Source organism: Dromiciops gliroides, chromosome 3, assembly GCF_019393635.1.
Source record: "Dromiciops gliroides isolate mDroGli1 chromosome 3, mDroGli1.pri, whole genome shotgun sequence".
Classification (NCBI taxonomy): Eukaryota; Metazoa; Chordata; class Mammalia; order Microbiotheria; family Microbiotheriidae; genus Dromiciops; species Dromiciops gliroides.
The window spans coordinates 159,425,730-159,445,008 of NC_057863.1; the positions used below are offsets into that span (position 1 = coordinate 159,425,730).

At 37.1% G+C, this 19,279-nt stretch overlaps 1 protein-coding gene across 1 annotated transcript in view; it reads left to right on the forward strand.

The window, feature by feature from the left end:
• PCCA (propionyl-CoA carboxylase subunit alpha) overlaps positions 1 to 19,279 on the forward strand; it is a 496,164-nt gene that overhangs the window by 138,632 nt on the left and 338,253 nt on the right. Inside the window, 1 exon segment of the mRNA XM_043998838.1 lies at positions 15,501 to 15,632. Within this exon segment, the coding sequence (XP_043854773.1) occupies positions 15,501 to 15,632 (132 nt within the window).

The window sequence follows — 19,279 nt, forward strand, 5'->3', positions numbered from 1 at the left end:
TGGAGAAAATATCTACTCTTTTATCTCATTTGTCATATTGTCAATATTCTTTGAAAGAGAACTGTTCATAAATGCATTTTCGAAAGAAAAGCTATAACTGATTAAAAAGAAAACTTATATACCTACAGATAACCATGACACAAACCCAGATGAGGAAAATACCTCTGAAACCACTATGTGTAGATCCCTCAGATAAAGTTATACCTTGGTTATAAAATCTGTTAGAATTCCTGGAAGAGATGAAACAAGAAATTAAAAAGATTATTATAAGTAAAATGAGAGTTCCAGAGGAAATAATTGGAAGTAGAACAATGCTTGTTGCAGGAGTTGATAAATATTACCTATTCAACAGTTTCTTTAAAGGTTAGAATAGATCAAATAGAAAGTGACTCCATGTGACAAGAAGAAATACTAGAGTGGAGAGCCTGAAAAAAGAGATTGAAGCTGTTTTTCCTATCTGAAATAACTGACTTAGAAAACAGTTCATTGAAAGATAGTTTAAGAATAATCAAAGATACTGGTTGGTATATTTTTGCTCTCGCATAGTGCCGATTTTGTACTGATTAGAGAGCAGAGAAGAGGGGCTGAGGTCCTGTTGAAAAGAGCTGGGGCTCCTTAGCAGAAAGTTGCCTTTGGGCATTATTTGGTTTGTAAACTTGGAGCACAGAGGTGTGCCAGTGGCACTCTTGCTTAAACAATATAAGCTGATGCCCTCAGGTATGAGGTTCCTTAAAGGACCAATTACAAGATATCTGGTGGCACCTTTGTGGTTACAGAGGTTTTAATTTTTATTGGTGGAAAATATACCAAGTAAAGTCTGGCAAACAGTATAGTCCCTTTCTGACTTTTAGCATGGCTAGAATTGGAAGAGAAGAAAGTACAAGATTGAAGTGATGAGAACCTTCTGGGCTATCATTCTTTTTTTTTTCTATTGAATAGAATTTTATTTTCCAAAATATATGTAAAAACAAATTTTTTTTTGTTTTTGTTTTTAGTGAGGCAATTGGGGTTAAGTGACTTGCCCAGGGTCACACAGCTAGTAAGTCTTAAGTGTCTGAGGCCAGATTTGAACTCAGGTACTCCTGAATCCAGGGCCGGTACTCTATCTACTGCGCCACCTAGCTGCCCCAAAAACAAATTTTAACATCAATTTTTTAAAAAAATTGTGTTCCAACTTCTCTTCCTCCTCCATTCCCACCCCCCACCCACTAGAACTCAAGCATTTCAAAATAAGTTATACATGAGTAGTCATGGAAAACATTCCCACATTAGCTAGGTTGTGAGAGAAAACAGTCAAAAAACTCCCGAAACTTAGACTGAGGAATTGTGAAAGAGAAAACAAAATTTTTTTTAAAAATGTGTTTCCAGGGGCAGCTAGGTGGTGCAGTGGCCAGAACACCGGTCCTGGAACCAGGAGCACCCGAGCCCAAATCCAGCCCCAGATACCCAACACCTACCAGCTCTGTGACCCCGGGCAAGCTGCCCAACCCCAATTGCCTCATAGAAAAGAAAAAAAATGTGTTTCCATCTATTTTCAGATACTATCACTTCTTTCTCTGTAGATGGGTTGCCATTTTCATAAGTCCTTCAGGGTTATATTGGACCATTGCCTTGCTGAAAATAACCACGTTTCCCAGCAGATCATCTTAAACTATTGCTGTTATTTTGTATATAGTACATTTCACTCTGCTTCAGTTCATGTAGGTCTTTCCAGGTTTTTCTGATAGTATCCTGTTCATCATAACCTAAATAAAGTACCTTAAACTTGATGAAGAATTTTCTTCATATTAGCCCAGCAAAGTAGGTACCATATGTTTTGCCATTATATTCAATCATCATAACTATTTCCCTCCATCCTAATCCCTTCCCATGATATTTACTCTATTTTCTATCTTCTTTTAAACTATCTTACTTCTGACTGTCTCCTCCCCTACTCTGCATTCCCTTTTTTTTTTCACCCTTCCTTCCTTATCCTCTTCCCCTCATACTTTCCTGTAGGGTTAAATAGATTAATCCTCCCAACTGGGTGTGAATGTTATTCCCTCTATGAGCCAACTCTGATGAGTTTAAGGTCTTTGAGCTAATTCTATGTTCCAAATTTTCTTCCTCCCTCTCTCCTCAACCCTCCCTATGAAATCAAGCAATTCAATATGTCATACTTGTGCTGTTATGCAGAACATCTTTACCTTCCTCGAAAGTATTTTGCTTTTTACTACTCTCTCCCCGAATCTGCCCTTCCCTCTTTCCCCTCTCCCCCGCCCTTATCTCCCTCCCCTCCCTCAGGGCAAAAATATATTACTATACTATACCCACTTGAGTATGTATGTTAGTCCTTCTTTGAGTCAATTCTGATGATATTAAGGTTCACTCACTCCCCAATTCCTTCCCCCTCTTCCCCTCCCCTCCATAAGCTTTTTTCTTGTTTCCTTCATGTGAACAACCTCTCCCCAGACCATCTCTCCCCTTCCCCCTCCCCCAGTCTATTTCTCCTACACCTCAACCCTATTTCAAGAATGTCATTATGGCTTAGTTAGGTGGCACAGTGGACAATGAACCAGCCCTGGACCCAGGAGGCCCCAAGCCCAAATCCGGCCCCAGACATAAGACACCCCACAAAGAACAAAACATAACATCCCTTCGTATTCAGTTCAGACCTGTGTCCTCTGTTAAATCCTTACTGAGATAGTTCTTATGAGTTTGAAGTATTATCTTCTCATATAGGAATATAAATAGTTTGATCTTTTAATATCCCTTATGAAGTCTTTTTCCTGTTTATCTTTTTATGCTTCTCCAGGGTCTTGTATTTGAAATTCAAATTTTCTATTCAGCTCAGGTCTTTTCATAACAAATGCCTGAAAGTCTTCTTTCTCCTTGACATTTTTGCCTCTGAAAGATGATGCTTAGTTTTGCTGGGTATGTGATTTTTGGCTGTAGTCCCAGTTCCTTTGCCCTCTGGAATATCATATTCCATGCCCTCTGATCCTTTAATGTAGAAGCTGCTAGATCTTGCTTTATTCTTATTGGAGCTCCACAGTATTTAAATTCCTTTTTTCTAGCTGCTTGCAATATTTTCTCCTTGACCTGGGTGTTCTGGAATTTGGCTATAATATTCCTGGAGGTTTTCCTTTTGGGATCTCTTTCAGGAAGTGATCGGTGGATTCTTTCAATTTCTATTTTAGCTTCTGCTTCTAGAATACCCGGGCAATTTTCCCTCACAATCTCTTGGAGGATGGTGTCTAAGCTCTTGTTTTGGTCATGGTTTTCAGGTAGTCCAATGATTTTCAAATTATCCCTCATAGATTTATTTTCTAGGTCAGCTGTTTTTCCAAGGAGATATTTCACATTGCCCTCTATTTTTTCATTCAATTGGATTTGCTTTACTGTGTCTTGGTTTCTCATAAGGTCACTAGCTTCCATTTGTTCAATCCTAATTCTCTTATTTTCATCAGACAGGTTTTTTGTTTTTTTTTAATGTATGAGGTATTTTATTTTTTCCGTTACATGTAAAGATAGTTCTCAACTTTTGTTTATACATGCTTTACAATTTCATATTTTTCTCCCTCCCTCCCCTCTCTCCCCCCTCCCCTAGACAGCAGGTAATCTGATATAGGTTATATCTATATATCTCTATACATATACATATATATATATATATATATATACACACACACATATATATATACACATAATAACATTAATCCTATTTCTGCATTAATCCTGTTACAAGAGAAAGAATCAGAGCAGTGATGCAAAACCTCAAAATAGAAAAAAAAACAACAGCACCCAAAACAAAAGAAATAATATGGTTCAATCAGCATCTATACTCCACAGTTCTTTCTTTCTTTTTTTTCCTTGGATTTGGAGATCCTCTTCTATCATGAGTTCCCTGGAACTCTTCTGTACCATTGCATTGGTGAGAAGAATATAGTCCATCACAGTAGGTCAACACTCAATGTTGATGATACTGTGTACAATGTTCTTCTGGTTCTGCTCATCTCACTCATCATCAGCTCACGTAAGACCCTCCAGGTTTCTCTGAACTCTTCCTGCTCATCATTTCTTACAGCACAATAGTATTCCATTGTATTCATATACCACAACTTGTCCAGCCATTCCCCAATTGATGGGCACCCCCTCAACTTCCAATTCCTTGCTACCACGTAAAGAGCAGCTATAAATATTTTTATACATGTGGGTCCCTTTCCCCCTTCCATGATTTCTTTGGGCAAAAGACATCAGACAGTTTTTTAATCTCCTTTTCCATTTGGCTTTTCAAATTGTTGACTTTTTTCTCATGACTCCTGCATCGCTCTCATTTCCCTTTCCATTCTTTCCTCCTTTTCTCTATATCTTCGTTCTATCTCTCCTACTTTCTCTTCAAAGTCCCTTTTGAGAGCTTCCATGGCCTGAGACCAGTTCATATTTTTCTTGAAAGCTTTGGATGTTGGAGCTTTGCCCTGTTATTATCTTTTTGTGGTCTACCTTTCCCCCAAAGAAGTTTTTGATGGTCTTCTGCTTTCTCTGCCTACTCATCCTGACTTACTATTTCTTGGCTTTTTACTCCTTCTTAAAGTGTAGTGCTGCTTCCAGGACATACTGTTCGTGCTACAGCATGGCCCAGGGGGTGATTGGGCTTCTTCTTAGCCTGCCTGGCTTGTGAGCAATCACAACCACTTTCTATTTGACCCGGAAACAGAAATCTGACTGACCTCTGATTCTCTATGGTCGGAAGCTTGGCATGCTTTTAACCCTCCCCCACTGGGCCACCACCACTCGATTCAGCCCACTGGTTCAGACCCAAGGCACTTTGCCCCAACTCCAGTAGATACTGCCTCCACTTCACCCAGGCTGACCGCCGAACCCCCTCACCAGTCCGTAATCGGAGCCTCAGAAGCTGCTGGTGCTAAAGACTCTGACATGCACTGGAAGCAGTGTCCCTGGCTGGGTCTAGCCTGCGCGCTGAGCTGTTCAGCCTGACCCAGCCCTCTTTTGGGGAGAAACAGTCTCACTCTGTTCTTATGTGCATTAGGCTGTTCTGGGTTTTGATTTTTACGGCATTATTTGGGCATGAATGGAGGATTTATTTGGAGCTTGTGGGAGTCACAGCCTCTCCTCCACCATCTTGGCTCCGCCTCCCTGGGCTATCATTCTAACAGAAGATGCCATGAGGCCTTGGTGAGCTGTGAAATCCTCTTTGTTCACTCTCCTGGCATGTTGTCAATCTTCTTTTTCCAGAGGACTGTTTATAGTGGTTTCTAGCAGATTTTGTACTTGACAAATGCCAATTAAAACATGAGTTATTAAAAAAAAAAAGTAATGAAATTGTTGGAAATACATGACCAAATTTATAAGAACCCAAGTCATTCCCCAATTGAGAAATGGTCAAAGGATATGAACAGGCAGTTTTCTGATGATCTATTCCCATATGAAAAAATGCTCTAAATCTCTAATGATTAGAGAGATACAAATAAAAACAACTCTGAGGTACCACCTGACACCTATCAGATTGGCTAAAATTACAAAAAAGGAAAATAATAAATGTTGGAGAAGCTGTGGGAAAATTGGAACACTAATCCATTGTTGGTGGAGCTGTGAACTGATCCAACCATTCTGGAGAGCAATTTGGAATTATGCCCAAAGGGCGATAAAGCTGTGCATACCCTTTGACCCAGCAATACCACTTTTGGGTCTTTTTCCCAAAGAGATCATGGAAGGGGGAAAGGGACCCACATGTACAAAAATATTTATAGCTGCTCTTTACGTGGTGGCAAAGAATTGGAAGTTGAGGGGGTGCCCATCAATTGGGGAATGGCTGGACAAGTTGTGGTATATGAATACAATGGAATACTATTGTGCTATAAGAAATGATGAGCAGGAGGAGTTCAGAGAAACCTGGAGGGTCTTGCGTGGGCTGATGATGAGTGAGATGAGCAGAACCAGAAGAACATTGTACACAGTAACATCAACATTGAGTGTTGATCTACTGTGATGAACTATATTCTTCTCACCAATGCAATGGCACAGAAGAGTTCCAGGGAGCTCGTGATGGAAGAGGATCTCCAAATCCAGGGGAAAAAAAAAAACTGCGGAGTATAGATGCTAAATGAACCATACTATTTCTTTTGTCTTTGATGCTGTTGTTTTTTTTTCTATTTTGAGGTTTTCCATCATTGCTCTGATTTTTTTTCTCTTATAACATGACTAATGCAGAAATAGGATTAATGTGCCAGATTTGAACTCAGGAAGAGTTCTGACTCCAAGCCCAGCACTTTATCCACTGTGCCATCTAGCTGCCTGCTTCATAATAAGACCAAAGCTAAATAAGAGTCTTTGAAATGTATTTGCATGACTTAAGAGGAACCTTGATTGGAAGCTACAGAAAAAAGTTAAAAATGCACATCTGATAACAAAAGAAAACATAGAAGGAAGCAAAGCTGGGTAGCTTTGAAAACAATGTCTAATATTTATTATATATTTTTATTGAAATTAAAGTTTATTGTTTTATATTGAATCCTCTTATTTTCTGCTATGTATATGGAATTGAAGGTTCTTTTTTTTCTTGTTTTGCATTTAAGTTTAAAATGAATGAAAATTTTACATACACAAAAAGAACATACATTAAAGCAATTGGAAGTGACTATAAGATGAAGAAAGATTTACATTGTAATAAGAAAAGAAACAAGTGACTTCCCTGCATCCTAACACATTCAAGGGTCATGGAACTATTTATTTATTTTTTGTTGTTGTTGTTTTTTTTAGTGAGACAGTTGGTGTTAAGTGACTTGCCCAGGGTCACACAGCTAGTTAAGTGTTAAGTGTCTGAGGCCGGATTTGAACTCAGGTACTACTGACTCCAGGGCCGGTGCTTTACCCACTGTGCCACCTAGCTGCCCCTGAACTATTTAAAAATTATAGAGGACTGAGTCTGACTGTTTTGTTCTATTTTGAGATCTTAAATGACAAAGAAAAAGGAGGGGAGAGGGAAGAATTAAGCAGAGAAGAAAGGGCAAGGATCTTATTTCATACAAGTAGGGTATAAGATAAAACAACGAAAATGGAGGATAAAGGGCTGTGGATCCTTGGTTTTATTTTAATTGGGCAAAGGATTTTTTAATGAATATTTTAAAAAACATTTTCCCAATTACATGTAAAAACAATTAACATTAGTTAAGTAATTAATTAATTAGAAATCAGACCTTGGGCTTGATGTAGGGAGTCATCTTTATACTCTCAGAGGCAAACAAAGGATCAAGAGATTCCAAAATTAGAATAGGAAAACTATAAAAACATAGCTTTCATCACTTCACGTTGTGCAGAAAATAAACCACCATGGATAAAGGTGTGCAGAAGACATACCTCAGTGAGACATCTGGTCTATTTGAAGATGAGGAAAAATGGAGAGCATTTCACTTTATCAGTCATCCCAAACTCATTTGGCAGTCTAGATTCCCCCCTGGTCAAATTAAGTGAGGGGAAGAGTGAACTGAGTCACAACCAAGGATTGGATTAGTCATTTCTGATTCCCAAGTCAAAGGTGCCTTGGAAAAGGACAAGAAGACAGTGTGCGACAATGATATAGCTAGGAAGAGTAATTCAAGCGGAAGAATTGCAGTCAACCAATGAATCAGGAACATGGTGAATTTCAGATTACCTCCTGGATCCAATGCCCACAGTATATTAATTTCTTACTAAATTCCCAGAGGCAAAAACCCCCCCAAAAACAAAAAACCAGAATCAGAATCATTTAATAGGAAATTCAAGACCATTTTCATCATCCCTAGATCCCTATCATTCATTGATACCCATGAATAACAGATAGAAAATTGGTGGAAAAGTCCTTGCTAAATTTTCCGCATAACTTTGGCCTAGAAGAAGGGATGTCAAAACAGCATGGAGTTCTTGGGTCCAGTTTGACTGACTATAGAACTACAGAGAAACTTCAGCACATGTGTACCAGCACATGTGAATCTACCTCACTCAAGTAGTCATCTAGAAATCCTGCCATCTCCACAAACTGACCTGTCTAATGAGCAACAAAAAGAGCCACAGGGAAAGTGAAAAGGATTAAGAAAGAGAAAAAGAATGCTGCTGAAAAGTTTCTTGAAATGGGAAAGAGTCTTTTCAAATAAACTAGGGAAAACATTGTAGAGAATTTCATCAGCATGACAAGAGAATCTAAACCTTGAGACCAAAGTGGCCACTTTCAACTATAACACACTTTGCCTCACCATATCCTCCATGAATCTCTTAGAAGGTCTATAGAATATTTGCTGTTATAGTGATTTCAGTTTGAATAAAGTTCACCAGGAAAATATCATGTCCTGGTGCTAATGGCACCAGGTTTCCTAACATTATATGTGTGTCATTGGCCTTTAGACATTCTCAGGGTAATGTTTGCAAATGCATCAAATAAAATTAAAAATGGGGGAGGTAATAAGATGGAGGGTAATACAGTTAACAATAGTAACTGAAAGAAATGATGAGCAGGATGCTATCAAAAGGACGTATGAAAAATGCAAACCATCAACAGAGATAGAACTGATGGTATCTGAATACAGATTGAAGTATAATTTTATTTCTTATCTCCTCTTTCTAAAGGTATTTTGTCTATTTTTCTTCACAGCCTGACTAATGAGAAGATGTTTTGCATAATTGCACATGTATGACTTATATTGAATTGCTGGATTTCATAGGGAGAGATGAGGAGGGAGGGAAGAAGAAAATTTATAACACAAAGTTTAGAAAAAATCAACGTGAAAAGTAATGATGAAAGGGCAGCTAGGTGGCGCAGTGGATAGAGCACCGGCCCTGGAGTCAGGAGTACCTGAGTTCAAATCCAGCCTCAGACACTTAACACTTACTAGCTGTGTGACCCTGGGCAAGTCACTTAACCCCAATTGCCTCACTAAAAAAAAAAAATGATGAGCAGGAGGAGTTCAGAGAAACCTGGAAAGACTTACATAAACTGATGCTGACTGAGAGGAACAGAACCAGGAGAACATTGTATACAGTAACAGTAACATTGTGTGATGAACAATGGTGATAGACTTGGCTCTTTTTAGCAATGCAGTGATCCAAAACAATTTCAAAGAACTTCATAATAGAAAATGTTCTCAACATCCAGAAAAAAGGACTGTGGTTTATAAAGGCAGATTGAGCCATGCTGTTTCTACTTTTGGGCTCCCCCCCCCCTTTTTTGTTGAGGCTTTTCCCTTGTGCTCTGACTCTTCTTTCACAATATGACTAATGCAGAAATAAGTTTAATGTGATTGTACATATATAACCTATATTGGATTGCTTTCTTTTCTGTCTTGGGGAGGAGGGAGGGAAGGGAGGATAGGAGAAAAATTTGGAACTGTAAATCCTATCAAAACAAATGTTGAAAACTATTTTTATATGTAACTGGAAAATAATAAAATACTTAAAAAATAAAACAAAAAAGATTACATAGAAATTCAGTCATATTGAAATAGTTATCAAAATTTGAAAAAAAAATTTCATGGACCCAAGATTAAGAAATCCTGATTTAAAAGTACAACTAAGTTCTTAAGTCTTCAGTTTCCATATCTATAAAATGATGATATCTATAGTGTTTCCCTTATAGGATCTTTATGAAGATAAAATGAGTTTTATTTTGCATTTCTCTAATTATTTTGGGGGGGGCAGGGTAATGGGGGCTAAGTGATTTGCCCAAGGTCACACAGCTAGTAAGTGTCAAGTGTCTGAGGCAGGATTTTAACTCAGGTACTCCTGAATCCAGGGCCGGTGCTTTATCCACTGTGCCACCTAGCTGTCCCTAGTTATTTCTTATTTGCAACATCTTCTTCCTATGGCTATTGATACTTTAAATATTTTTCTTTAAAAACTGCCTGTCCAATTTTGTTTTTGAAAAAATAAAATAAATCATTTTTGGTCATTTTTAAAAAGAAAGAAAAAGCCAAATTTGCAGTATCAAAAATTAAAAGGTTACTTTTACAATGACTGAAAAAGAAATAAAAGCTACTAGCACCGGGGGTGGCTAGGTGGCGCAGTGGATAAAGCACCAGCCCTGGATTCAGGAGTTCCTGAGTTCAAATCCGGCCTCAGACACTTGACACTTACTGGCTGTGTGACCCTGGGCAAGTCATTTAACCCCCATTGCCCTGCCAAAAAAAAAAAAGCTACCAGCACCTATTTTCATTCAATTATATAACAACGAAATTGATGTTCTAAATAAAATAGATGAACACTTACAAAACTACCTATATTAAGAAAATAGGAAATAGAGTGTTTAGATAATTCTATCTTAGAAAAGCAAATCAAATAAAACATAATATAATTTACAAAACAAAAATAAAAAACAAAACCACCAGGACTAGAGCAAATTCTACAAAGCATTTAAAGAACAATTATTTCCAAATCCACACAAACCATCAAATTCTTTTTATGACATAAGTATGATCTAGATATTTAAATTCGATAGAATTAAAACATGGAAAGCAGGGGCAACTAGGTGGCACAGTGGATAAGGCACTGGCCCTGGATTAGGAGGACCTGAGTTCAAATATGGCCTCAGACACTTGACACTTACTAGCTATATGACCCTGGGTAAGTCACTTAATCCTCATTGCCTCACCAAAAAAAAAAGAAAAAAAAAGATTTAAAAAAAAAAACCAGAAAGCAATCTATAAACCAACATTCCTAATTACTATTGATACAGAAAAGTTAAATAAAATATTAAGGAGACTATAATAACATAGCATAAACATCATATGACAAGGCTGTATTTATTCTGTGAATGAAGGATGGTTGATTATTTTAAAAATTATAAATATAATTGATCATATTAGTAAAAACCAATATTCATATTCTTGTAATCTAACTTGCTTGGGTATCAAATGTCAAGTCATTTAAAAAACTAGATTCAGGGGTAGCTAGGTGGCATAGTAGATAGAGCACTGTCCCTGGAGTCAGGAGGACCTGAGTTGAAATTTGGCCTCAGACACTTAACACTTACTAGCTGTGTGACCCTGGGCAAGTCACTTAACCCCAATTGCCTTACCAAAAAAACCCCAAACAAACAAATAAACAATCAAAAACCCCCCCTAGATTCAGTGATTTAACTATTCTCAGCAATACATGATCCAAGACAATTCCAAAGGAATAAAGATGAAGCATACTATCCACCCCCAAAGGAAGAACTGATTGATTGAACAACAGATTGAAGCATGCTATTTTCCACTTTATTTCTTTTACTTTCTTCTTCTATTCAAGTTTTCTTGTACAAAATGACTAACATGGTAATGTTTTACATAATTGCACATGTATAACATATCTGATTGCTTACTGCCTCAGAGTGGGGAGGGGATGGAGGAAAAGAGGAATGAATTTTAGAACTCAGAACTTTAAATAAAAATGTTTAGTATAAGAAATTTTTTTTGAGAAGATAAAGAGTTTGATTTAGAGGATACGTGAATAGTCATGCAAAACATATTTCCTTATTAGCCATGTTTAAAAAGAGAACACAGACCCCCAAAAAAAAACCACTTAGGAAAATAAAGTATTCTTTGATCTGCATTCAGACTCCATCAGTTCTTTCTCTGGAAGTGGATAGCATTTTTCATCATAAGTCCTTTGGAATCATCTTGGATCATTTTATTATTGAGAATAGCTAAGTCATTCACAGTTCATCATATAATATTGCTGTTACTGTGTATAATGTTATCCTTGTTCACTTCACTCTGCATCAGTTCATATAAGTCTTTCTAGGTTTTTCTGAAATCATCCCATTCTTCATTTCTTATAGCATAATCATATACCATAATTTGTTTGGCCATTCCCTAGTTGTTGGGCATCTCCTAATTTTCCAGTTCTTTGCCACCACAAAAAGGTGCTATAAATATTTTTATACATAGAGGTCCTTTTCCCATTGTTGTTGTTGTTGTTGTTGTTGTTGTTTTAGTCTCTTTGGGATACAGACCTAGTAGTGGTATCTCTGAGTCAAAGGGTATTAATACTTTAATAGTTTTTTGGGCATAGTTCCAAATTTTTCTCTAGAATGGTTAGATCACTTAATAACTACACAAACAGTTCATTAGTACCCCAATTTTTCAATATCCCCGCCAACATTTGTCATTTTCCTTTTCTCTGATATTAGCAAGTCTTATAGGTGTGAGGTTGTACCTCAGAGTTGTTTTAATTTGAATTGTTCTAATTGATAGTGATTTAGAGCATTTTTTTATATGATTGTAGATAGCTTTTATTTCTTCTTCTGAAATATGCCTGTTCATATCCCTTGACTGTTTATCAATTGGGGAATGATTTGTATTCTTAAAGATTTTACTCACTTTCTCTATCTCTCTCATATATGTACACACACATATGTATGTATAATGTATGTGTGTATGTACATCTATATATGTGTGTGTGTGTGTGTGTGTGTATATGAGAGAAATTAGGCCTGTATAAGACAAACTTGCTGTAAAAATTTTTCTCCAGTTGATGCCTTTCTCCTAATCTTGGTTTCATTGGCTTGGTTTCTGAAAAATATTTCTATTTTAATGTAACCAAAATTATTCATTTTACTTTATGTAATACTCTCTTTTGTTCACAAATTCTTCTCTTATCCGTTGATTTGACAGGCAAAATATTTCATACCTAATTTGCAAAACAATAAATGTATTTAGAGATATAAAATTTCCCTAAGTAATACTTTGGGTGTTTCTCATAAATTTTCAAATATTGTCTCCTTGTTATCATCCTCCTTAATGAAATTCTTGATTGGTTCTTTCATTTGTTCTTTGATGCATGCATTCTTTAAGGAGTTTTATTAGTTTCAAATTAATTTTAAATTTACATTTCCATGGCTCTTTATTGAATCTAATTTTTATTGTATTTAATATCTCTGCTTTCCTTCATTTGGTTATAAGGTTTTTATTCTGTAATACATGGTCAGTGCCATGTCAGTTACCTCTTAGAAAAAGGCATATTCCTTTCTGTTCCCATTCAGATTTCTCCAGAGGTCTAACATATTTAACATTTAAAAAATTTTATTCATTTTCTTAACTTTGTTATGGGGAAATTGGGGTGGGAGTTTGTGATATGGGTTTTTAGGAATTCCTCTTTAAAGAATTACATCCTCTTGCACACAAATCCAATTAGAATAAAATAATAGTTTATTTAGGGTGCTAGGGAAAGGAAAATAAGAGAGAAATCCTTGGACTTCTTCTCATGGGGTGAAGGCATAGCACAGAGGCATGGCTCTGAGATGCCTATCTCCTGGAGTCAGAGGCAGGCAGATAACTTTTATAGAGGTCCAATGGTGGTCAGATGAGGTGATCCTCTGACTTTGGAAAGTTCCCCTATTCGGGGAGGACCATACCCCACTGGTGGTGGCTGGGGGAAGTTGGGTGAGGGGCAGCTCTGGATCTCTCAAGCCATCTCTCTGCTCCTCATGCCAGAAAGGCAGCAGCCACATCCAATCCCATCTCCCCAAGGGGTGAGGGAGACTGGTTAGGTGTGTCTGTCCTCTGGTTTAGTTTCTCAAGGAGAAGGTTCTTTTGATTTGGCCCATAACAACTTCCTTCCTTCCTTCCCTCCCTCCCTTCTGAGAGGGGAAAATTGATGTCCCCCACTAGTATCTACATCGATAAAGCATAATAGATTCTACCTCCACCCCTTATTTTTACTTTCTGTTTCTCTTTGTTTCAAGTGTGTTTCTTGTTTTTTGTTTTTTTTTTTTTTCATTTTAGTGAGGCAGTTGGGGTTAAGTGACTTGCCCAGGGTCACACAGCTAGTAAGTGTTAAGTATCTGAGGCCAGATTTGAACTCAGGTACTCCTGAATCCAGGGGCAGTGCTCTATCTACTATGCCACCTAGCTGCCCCTCAAGTGTGTTTCTTGTAAACAACATTTTGTCAGATTCTGGTTTTTAATACACTCTTCTATCTGCGTCTTTTTTATTTCCTAGTTCATCCCATTCATATTCAGAATTATGATTACTTAACTCTATTTCCCTCCATCCTATCCACTCCACCCCACCCCCCCACCCCGGTTTATCGTTCTCTCTCTTTTGAAAACATTCTATGGTCAGTTTTAAGTTGGAAAAGGTTCATATTGTCTTGGAAAAGCATGGCACTTCTTTTTGCTTATTCAGTATATTTTCATTCTGTTAAATTCATTATATTTTCATTCTGTCAAATTCAATATATTTTCATTGTGTTAACTTTCTAAGGCACTCAAAGAGAATAGCAAGAATACAAGAGAATTAACTTATTGTGATATTCAATAAGTCTTTAATTTGAATAAATAACAAATCCATATGCATATTGAATAAAGATTATATTTACATAATATTTGGAATTTTGAGTTGTTAATGTCTCATTATAATTGATAAAAAACATTTATAGAGTGCATATTATTTGTTGTGTAAGTTAGTTTGCTAGGCACTGAGTTTACAAAGAGGGACACTTCAGGATCCTTGTCCTTAAAGAACTTGTGTGTGAATGTGGTGGGGGAGATATAATGCATAAAGGAATGATTAATACCACAAAATAGCATGGACAGGTTTGTTATTTAAAGGATAATTTAAGTTTCAAGTTGGAATAAGTTTAGCTAACTAAAGCAGTAGGCAGTCAATAAGCATTTATTAATACTTGGTAGATGTTGTGCTAATAAGCACTGGAGATACAAAGAATGGCAAAAGTCAGTACCTTTCCTTTCAGGCTCATAAGCCTTATAAGAGCCATGGGGGGATGGGAGGGCGCAACAAGTAAAGAAATAAATGCACACAAGCTCTATGCTCAATGAATATTAAGCAGGCTCTAGGACTGGGAAAGACTTCCTGTAGATAGTGGAGTGTTAGCTGGTATTTGGAAGAAGCCAGGGAAGCTAGATGGCAGCCATGGGTTCAGATCCTGCCACAGATTCTTTTTTTTTTTTTTTAAAGTGAGGCAATTGGGGTTAAGTGACTTTCCCAGGGTCACACAGCTAGTAAGTGTTAGGTGTCTGAGGCTGGATTTGAACTCAGGTACTCCTGACTCCAAGGCCGGTGCTCTATCCACTGCGCCACCTAGCTGCCCCTGCCACAGATTCTTAATAGTTATGAGACCCTGGGAAAGTCACTTAATCTCCCTGTGCCTTAGTTTCAAATGAGGATAACAGTAACCCCTACCTAAAAGGTTTATTGTGAAGATCAAATGACATAGTATATGGCAAGCACTTTACAAACCTTAAAGTACCATATAAATGCTATTATTATTATTATTTCTCCATCTGACTTTATTTTATACAAAAGCTAATTAGAAGAGATTTAAATCTGAATGTGGATGTAGTTAACAAGGTCGTATACATTTTTAACATACTGGCTTAAAATAGCTGCTTTAAAGGCACATTTTGCTATATAAATAGGTTACTTAATAAATTAGGGCTGAGTATACATCCTCATTTCCTTATAAACGTGAACCCATAGGTAACACTTAATAATACTTTTGTTGTAAAGTTAAACTTTCATTGTCTCCACAGGCAGCAGAAGGTGTGACTTTCATTGGACCTGACACACATGCTATTCAAGCCATGGGAGACAAGATTGAAAGCAAATTATTAGCTAAGAATGCAAAGGTCAACACTATTCCTGGCTTTGATGGGGTGGTCAAGGTGAGAAATGACTTTACTGTTGATTTTCCAGTCTAGCTCTATATTATATAAACAAAATCAAATGTTTTGTTAAAGTGCAATCATTGTTTCCTCATACACTTATGTAAAAAGAAAATTTCAAACCTTTTGAAGTAGGCCTAATATTTTCAGTAGCATTAACTGTAAAAATAAGTTACCAACTGAGATTAGCACTTAATCAAGAAGTGTTGGCTTTTATAGTACAGTAAAAAATGTTTTTTAAAGTAAAAATGTGCACTTAAATTTTGTTCAAGGCAGTTCAATGTTTTAAACATTTATGAAATTTATTGCGTGTGTTTTTATGTGCTGTATTTCAATATATGTTAGATTAACCTGCCTTTCTGGGGAATAGTTAGTACCTGACAGAGCATATCAGCCCACTTAGGAACAGGCAAGGTATCAGAGATTGACCTGGCCAAGGTTATTGCCTCAGGAGAAGTCAGAAATAAGGCAAACACTGAGGAGCAGGGACATAAAGACAGGTGTTCATGGTTATTAGTTAATTTAACTTTGTTGTTTTTTAGGTGTTTCTGATTCTTTGTCACCCCATTTGGGTTTTCTTGGCAAGGATATTGGAGTGGTTTGCCATTTCCTCTCCAGCTCATTTTGCAGTTGAGGAAACTGAGGCAAACAGTTGAAGTGACAGAGCTACTAAGTGTTTGAGGCTTTATAATTTAAATGTTGTTTTTTGTGATGAACTTAAAAAGCATCAGCAAATTAGAACATGTTGTGTATAATGAATAGAAACAACATGTGTTCATGGTATGTGAAAATTAAATGTATATGTAACATGTGGCAAAAAACGTAAGTTTTAGTTGAATCATTTGAGAGTTGAGTGCATGCTACTGAAGTGGTTTTTGAAGGACCGCCCGTTTTGGGGAGGAGACTGTGACAAACAGCGGTGTGCCTGCTGCTGCCCAGAGAGCATGGTCAAGCACACAGTACTTCTGGGACACCAACTTAAAACTGAGAGTAGAAATGGAAGCTCTGCTCTCTGTCTTGTTCACACTAGCGGTGACGGCACGTTTTGGTGGTCGGCTCTAGTTCTCAGCCTGGCAGGCAGTTTTGGGATTTGGTGAGTTTTATAAAAGAATATAGACTAAGCTTAGATTTAAGACTATTCATTTGTATTTCTACTTTCCTATTCCCTAAACGGTATCACCTGTTTGTTATCTTATTAACTCCCAAACAATAAAAGCTAATCCCTCACTGATTAAAGCTCAGAGGCTTCTTTTTCTTAGTGGTCTGGGAGATATATAAGGGAAAAGTTAAAAGGGGAGTTTAATACTCTTATATCCAATTTTAAATCTCACATATAACATACATGTTATATTAGAGTATACCAATCAGTAAACATTTTTAAGTACCTCCTATGTTGTAGGCATTATGCTAAGCATTTGCCCTTGTTTGTGTGAGTCCATTTCAGAATTTCTTTGTGTTCTCTTTTGTGTATTTTAAAAATATGCAGATAATTTACTAAAAGAGTATTGATGCTCTCTTGCTATATCTTTTCTCTCCCTACATGAACAAAGGTCCTCATAAAAAAATAAATATAGTTAAGCAAAACAAATAAATGTATTGGCCGTTCTGAAAATGTCTCATTTTGCATGTCTAATCTTATCACCCATGTGATCAGAATTGTGATTAATTATCAATTCTCTGAAGTCACTGTATTAACCAGAGTGCTGAAGTCTTTTGATTTTATTTTACTTTACATTATTATATTCATCATGTAAATTGTTGTCCTGGTTCTGTGCATTTCACTCTGCATCATTTTGTATAGGTCTTTTCTGGTTTCTTTGAATATATCATGTTCATCATTGCTTATAATCAAATAATGGGGGAAGCTAGGTGGCACAGTGGATAGAGTACTGGACCTGAAGTTGGGAGGACCTACCTGAGTTCAAATCTTATCTCGGACACTTACTTACTAGCTATGTGACCCTGGGCAAGTCACTTAACCTCAGTTACCTTAATCATCTGGAGCCAGCCATCTCAGCTCTGGAGGAGAGAATGAGGTTGGTGACTTTGTACAGCCATTCCTCACTTAAATCCAGTCACTGCAAGTGATGACATCACTCCTCTGTTATGGTCCTCTTTAAGAACAAAAGACAACAATTCTATTATATGTTTATATCATGATGTATTTAGCCATTCCCCAAATAATGAGCATTCCCCACTTTGTTTTGTTTTCCCTACCAAAAAATGCTGCCAAAAAGGTTGTCCTATATATCTGTGAAGTTATTAAGTGTTTCGTTGATGTTCTTTTCTTGTCTCTTTTTTGACTTCACTATCACTGCCTCTCCTTTTCACCCTTTCTCCATCTTTCCAAAGGGCCTTTTTTGTAACAAATATTAGCTAATAAGTAAAATAAATCCACACATTTGTGTATCTTAAAATGTATATGCCATTCTATTCTTCTAATTCATATCGTGTTCATTATTCTGGTTCTGTTTACTCTCTCAATTCGTGTTTTCCTAGGTTTCTTTGAGGGGCAGCTAGGTGGTGCAGTGGATAGAGCACCAGCCCTGGAGTCAGGAGGACCTGAGTTCAAATCCAGCCTCAGACACTTGACACTTGCTAGCTGTGTGACGTTGGGCAAGTCACTTAACCCTCCTTGCCCAACCAAAAAAAAAAAATAAACAAAAAACCTAGGTTTCTTTGAAACTATCGCTTTCGTTATTTTTTAGAGTACAATAATATTCATAAACTGTAAGTTTTTCAACCACTCCTCAGTTGATGGATATTTCCTTTGCTCCCCCAACCCCAGTCACTTACTAGCAAGTGTCAAGTGTCTGAGGCTGGATTTGAACTCAGGTACTCCTGAATCCAGGGCCAGTGTTTTATCTACTGCGCCACCTAGCTGCCCCTCCTCACCTACTTTGTAATGATCATCTCATAGCACAGTTCCTAAATTGCAGTGGCATATTTAAGTAGATGATTTAATCATTGGTGTGCTAAAAGTAAAAATCCCCATGACAAGGAATAGTTTTGTGATAAAGCCTGGCTCTTCTCACTACTGTAATGGGACTTATATCTTATGGCATTTGCTAGATTCCAGGTTCCTCATTTTGTAAATTAAAGAGGGCATTTCCTTTGCTTCCTTTCCTTTGCAACAACAAAAACTGCTGCTATAAATATCTTTTGTCATTTCTTCTTTCTTTGATTTCTTTGGAGTATGTATCTAACATTATGATCACTGAGACAAAGAGTATATAACAGCATAGTGACTTTTTGGGTCTTTTTCCATTTACTTTTCCGGAATTGGCTAGGCAAAGTTTACAGCTCTACTGATAATGCAGTAGTTTGTGTTTTGTCCCACATCCCTTGCAACACTTATCATTTTCCTTTTTTGTAATCTTAGGCAGTGAGACTTGTGTAAATTGGAACCTCAGAGTTGTTGGGTTTTTTTTTTTTTTTTAGTGAGGCAATTGGGGTTAAGTGACTTGCCCAGGGTCACACAGCTAGTAAGTGTTAAGTGTCTGAGGCCGGATTTGAACTCAGGTACTCCTGACTCCAGGGCCGGTGCTCTATCCACTGTGCCATCTAGCTGCCCCTCAGAGTTTTTTTAATATGCATTTATTGAAACAGTGATTTGGAGAATTCAAAAATATGGCTATGGCTTAGAT